The 6,013-nt window shown below is 39.7% G+C and overlaps 1 protein-coding gene across 1 annotated transcript in view; it reads left to right on the plus strand.

Moving 5' to 3' along the window:
- The window catches only part of LOC118734429 (putative leucine-rich repeat-containing protein DDB_G0290503), a 5,907-nt gene extending 1,009 nt beyond the window's left edge, over positions 1-4,898 (plus strand). The window contains exons 2-6 of the mRNA XM_036464150.1: positions 10-771; positions 837-959; positions 1,034-1,249; positions 2,608-2,792; positions 2,868-4,898. Coding sequence (XP_036320043.1) covers positions 10-771; positions 837-959; positions 1,034-1,249; positions 2,608-2,792; positions 2,868-4,821 — 3,240 coding nt within the window. The 3' untranslated portion in view covers positions 4,822-4,898. The remainder of the gene's footprint in view (positions 1-9; positions 772-836; positions 960-1,033; positions 1,250-2,607; positions 2,793-2,867) is intronic.
- The last annotated feature ends 1,115 nt before the right edge of the window (positions 4,899-6,013 follow it).

Here is a 6,013-nt window from a genome sequence, read left to right on the forward strand (position 1 = left end):
TCCTATGAGGCATCATTTAAAAATAGCATTATTAGAAAATATGAAGGAGCCAAAAATGTTTCGTTGTTGATGTTGATTCTTCGTTACCTATTGAGGCAAAAAGAGGAATGCGTGAAGAAAATTGCATCTATTAAATCAGGAGTCGTCACTGAAGGAACACAAACAACAGAAGTAATGAGTAAACCATGCGCAACTGATGGTCCCTTGACCCAAACGGACACTTTCGAAACGCGGAGAACAAAAACAGAGATTAGTAATAGTAATATGAGATATCTTAACAAGTACCTGATGATACTATCGACTAAAGTAAAAGAAATGTCCGAGCAGTTTGAAGAGTTGCGAAAGAAACGTTATACTACATTGCCGAGCACTCGCCTAACAAAATCTGTACGAACGCGGCGGTATGAAAAGCTGAACCGCAGTCTAGAGAGGATTATGGGTCAGCTGAAGCATATGACACACACTAAGCGTAAAAGTAAACAAGTTATGGCCGTTGTATCGTCTGTCGATGCATTGGCGGCACAATTTACAAAATGCGTTGAGAATTTTAGAACAGTTTCGAAGGACTTGATCGCTAGCAGTGAGAAACATAAGCAACTACAAAGTACAGTGCCGCATAAACCAGTCAACTCACAGGTTGCAGTGCAGGTGGACCTTTTCAGTGAACGAGCTCAAGGTGGTGAACAAAAGCCGCCTACCGATGAAAAGACATATACTGACTGGGTGCACGAGATGCGCCATACAAAGAACGGGCAGAAATTTTTAGATAGAGTAAAAATTGAGAAATTCAGATTTTTTAAATGAATAACTTTATTATATTTTAAAATTGTGGTTAGATCGAAGCTTCACTCAAAAAGGCACTAAATAGACAACGTGAGCTATTGAGAAATGAATCAGAGGAAAAATTGCAGCATCAAAAAGAGTTACTAAAAATACAATACAAGGAAAAGTTAATGGAGGTAATATTAACATAGCCATGTACATAAATTAGTGACTACATTTCATTGTGACTTCTTTGTTTGTTTATCTACAGCATGTTAGCCGTCTTCCAGCATATGATTGCTCTACAGAAGCGCGCAAGCTTAACGAAACTATAGGACAGCAATTACAAGAATTCGAAACTCGTCACGCGGTGTTATTGCAGAAAATTCAAGAAGCTAATAGCGTTGAAGCAACGGAATGTATTCCAGTGGTTAATGCGACAAGCGAAATGACTGAAGAAATCGTGCGAAGAGTTGTTAAAGAAATGGTAATTACACCTTACATTACAATTACACCTCGCAGAGATATCATAAAAGACGGGTATCCTTCAAAAAATTAGAATTTTAATTTAATGATGCAGAGATAGTAATTATAGAGGCGTTTGACACCGTCTGTTATTCCACGCTACTCGAAGTCATTAAGGCTTCCTCTCTCCCACAAGGATTCAAACGGTAGCACGGCTATCTCCAGGCTTTCTCGCTTCTTCACTGCAAGGAGCTTAACACTGTTCCCAACGAAATCAACGGCGACCCTCTTCACAACCTGGACGAAGTAGGTTAGGCTTCATTAAGGCATTCACGTCGATAACACACCAATTCCGACAGTGAACAACCCTGCTCTCCTTCTCCGCGCATAATAACAGCAGCAACAACAACGCACATGTTTGGTCGCCGATGACTAGTTGGACGCAGTGGACGATGCTACAGACTTGTCAGAACGCCGCACTCCGGACAGCGACAGGGTGCCTTCTGATGTCGCCTGACTACCACCTACACAGCGAGGCCCAAATGCTTCCCTTAAGAAAGCACAATAAAATACTCTGTAAGCAGTTTCTGGTGGGGTGCCACAGAAGTGAACACCCTAACAAACCCTTGCTAGAGGAGTAGCCTCTGCTCAGGCACGTTAGAGGGCACCTATTCATTTATAAGGACACGGTCCAGACTTACATTGACCAACCGATCCAACATTCATAGTCTGGAGACTGTAGCCGCCTTAACAGATATCTGTCCAGACTCAACCCCGATATCCCCAATGAGTGTCCGGCATGAGGAGACTCCCCACACGACACCAACCACCTCTTTATATGCCAGCTCAATCCCACTCAATTAACACCCCTCTATCTTTGGTCCGAACCCATTGAAACTGCCCGTTTCCTGGTCTTACCATTAGTTGAACTTGATGACAATAATTGAAGGATGAACCGAAATATGCGGGGCTTAGTAGTTCCGCTAAAACAACAATAACAACAACATTATGTTGAGAAAATTGAAAAATTTAAACGCCTTTTTTGGGTCTTCATAGTCTTTTATTTTATGATCGATATGAAAAATCATGAAGGGGCGCTTATTTTTATATATGGATCTGTGGTCATATGGAGTAGTAGTTTATGTTGAAAGGCTTGCTTTGGTATAATGCGGCATTCATAGCAAACGATTTCGAATTACTCACTGGCGCCGAGCCGTTGAAGAACTTTGGGCAAATAAACGTGCAAAAAATAGTTCCTATACTACCAAGCCAATATTCTTATTAAGTCTCATCAAAAAATTCCTTGTCGTTTAAAGGACATAAGCTATTATTCCATACGAACACAGATATGTACTTGTTTATATGTATTCCGCTTTTAAGGAACCTAAAACAAATCCAGTCGCACCTATTTGCTCCGATCGACGCAAAGAGCATTCAGCCCAAGCTGCCAGAACCCGTGAGCCCCTTATCAAGGATGTAGTAAATACACAAAAGCAACTGCAAAAAATGGTAAAAAGCATAACGCAGCAAGAGCGTAACGTCGACCAAATCGTCCACGATGCGAGGTAAGTAAAAGATCGATACATATTTAGAATCCTGATAAGCTTGCTTAATGCGTTTCGATTTTTGTGCTTTAATAGAATGCGCATTCAAGAACTTGAAAATGAAAGCAACCAGTTGGAGTTAAATTTCCGCAATTATCTAGAGCGGCAGCGCCTACAGGCTGAGACAATGCGCGAGGTAGTGTCCAGTCTTTCCGAAAACAACCAAAAAGAAAAAGAGTGCCTGAAAGTCAGTGCTAATTATCGTGCCAATTTGAAAAATATTCGGGAATCCGCGGCGCTGAGGACCGAAACTGACCGGAGAAGTATGAAAGGAAGGTCTCGTAATAAAGCTCTAAAACCAAAAGATTCTTTAGTAGATTTCACTGACCAGGAGAATAAAAGTCCCAATCTGGAATATCGTAACGCAATTTTAGACGCGAAAGCAAAGCTATTCCAAAGTGATTGTACAGCTCCATGGGAAATCAGTGAAAAGGCTGGATGTGATGATGTAGAGCGAAGTATGGCCGGTGTTGAACAATTTTACTATAATCGAAATTTTGGTAAATTCGATTCACAGAGTAACTTGCTATCTAAAAATGCCTATACAGGTCAATTAAATCAGAAGCCATCATCACTTGTGGTGAATACTTCGAAACTAACACTTACCTCCCTTTCTACGCTTCCCCTCACCTCAACAGACATAACTTTTAGCATCGACACTAACGCATTGAGCGCAAAAAGTAATGGAGCTCCGCTTGAAAAATGTAATACAATGCTTCCGAATACTCCACAAATAATTATGCGAAAATCTGCGCTTCACAGTGAACAACGTTCTCTAACTACAATCAGGGATGCTGAAGAAGCAATAAATACGAAGCGATTGTCACCATTATCAGACGCAGCTGTTGCGACAGTAATAGCACAAACAGCAACGGCGCCTACTGTTGCACGAGCTGCTGCTGCCAATGGTGAATGGGATATAAATGACATGAGGCGCTTCCGGGAAGCTTTGACGAAGCAATCGGAATCTGATACGTCAACTTCCACTAATGACGATGGAATCCTAGCAAATCAAAGTATCAGTGATCTTAGTAAGAATAGCAGTGATAGCATCGGACGTGCGGTAGGAAGAAGAACTCATTCAAACTCGAGCCTACAGCGCAGCAATGAACGGCTGTTGGTGAGTGGCGAGAAAGACACAGGCGCTTTTTCGGGTAAGCCCAGTTCAACAACGAATCCAGTCACAACTTCAACAAAGTTGGTAGAGACCATGGAACGAATGCATCGGATTTTTAGTGAAACCACGACGAACGCAACGAAAGAAAATTATCCACAAACACAAGAACAACAAAAACAGGAACTTAAACAGCGACGGAAAGTCAACAATCAACACCAGCATAGGAAACATTTGAAGTCAACACCTAACACTCAGGATACCAGAAAAAATGTCCGCTCGTTGAGCGATGAACCAAGCACCTCAGCAGAAGCTAACGCTAAAGCAGCGGGGAACAGGAATAGTCGAAAGGAGAAAAAACCACAAACCTCACAATGCATGGAGCAGTCCACTAATCAACCGTTAAACACATTTCTCCCCACCGAAATTTCGGCGGACGACGTTACGGCGAAAACAACTGGTGATGGTACAGAACCGCATTGCTACAACATTACTGTTGCCAATGCTGCAAATAACAATGAGGCATTAGCTCCAACAATTTCTTCTACAACTTTTTCCATATGCCTGGAGGATAATCTGAAGGAAGTTGTTAGTGTGTCCTCGATTGAAATCGCCAGCATGGTCGAGGCAGTCGATGAGGAAATCGAATTAGATGAATTGGTATCCGATGTAGAAGACGAAGAAGAGGAAGAAGAGGAAGAGCAGGAGGAGGAAGAGGAACCTATGGGCGGCGTAAAAATAAGCACTGACCCCATGCTTGCCATCGAAAAGGTTTCAGGTGTTAGTACTAGTTCCAGTAGCGCGTTAAGCATGTCACACGGCGGCGGAGTAAATACCAGAATGCATAGCGATAGTGGCAGCGATTTCTGGCGGTAGGAAGGTGTTAATAAAAATTGCATAGATTACGGCTTAAACACAATACTTTTGATCAAAACTTTACATGGATTAAAAAAGCAAACGTAGTTAAAAATTTAATTAGCTTATGATACACTTTTTTAATTTAAGTTTTGATACCTATCTATTTTTAAAAGATTCTAATTACATAATTGAGTAAATGTTAGATAAAATTTAATTAGAAATTATTTGTAGCTACTTACCGATGACAATAAAGTATTATAAATCTGTCTGCTTTTACCTTAAAGTAAAAACAAAAGTTTTATAAGTATCTAAAAAACGTAGATTCCAAGCATTTCTACATAGGCACCATAATTGAATAATAGCCGGTTTCACCAGAAAATTAAGTAGAAAATAATTTCTTTATTTTCTGTCAATTTTCACATGAAACTCAAAAAATTAAATTATTTCAACTTGCCGTTTACACCTAAGTGTTTGGCTGAGTTTCTGCGATTTGTGACGTGAGTCTTGATGTTGGGGAGGGACCTACAGTTTTACGCCGACTCCGGTCGCCGACTGTATTTTTATAAGAAGTTATATCTAAACTTTTATTTTTGACCGAAAAAATTAGAGTTAATTTGTAACTTTTATTTTTGACTGAAAACATATCGGTGGAAAATAACGATTATTTTTTGACTTTTTTTAAAAAAAAGCATCACCGTTAAGGTCCCTGGTTTATTTATTAATTTTTAGGAATTTTCACATAAAATACAGTTCATTCCCTAACAAAACCTAAGCTATAAATTTTGTAGAACTCTGAAAAAATTTATAAAATTTTCATCAAAATTGCGAACTTTTTTTCTCGGAAGTGTTTAAATTTATTTGAGTATTTTAGTGCAATAATGTGCAAGTTTCAAGTGGTTGTAAATTACCGTGTTATATGCATGGAGTCGAAAACGTCGATAACGATGTTAACCGATGATTAGTGTCAACCAGGCTTTGAGCAACCGGCCCTAAGTCTATTTTGGATAAGTAGGAGTTTAACCTATCTCAATATCCAGAACGTAACTGCTAGAGTGTCGGTATATGAGGGTGAGCCAAAACAACTGACCTAACAAATGTATCTCCTTAAAAATACCTATTTACTGAGAAGAAAATTCTCTCATTTCAAAAAATTTGTAATCTAATTTTAAAAGGGGTCGGGGGCATTTGAGATTTTCCATTTAAATAACAT

Source organism: Rhagoletis pomonella, unplaced genomic scaffold (assembly GCF_013731165.1).
Source record: "Rhagoletis pomonella isolate Grant_MI unplaced genomic scaffold, Rhpom_1.0 Rhpom_scaffold_00002, whole genome shotgun sequence".
Taxonomy (NCBI): Eukaryota; Metazoa; Arthropoda; class Insecta; order Diptera; family Tephritidae; genus Rhagoletis; species Rhagoletis pomonella.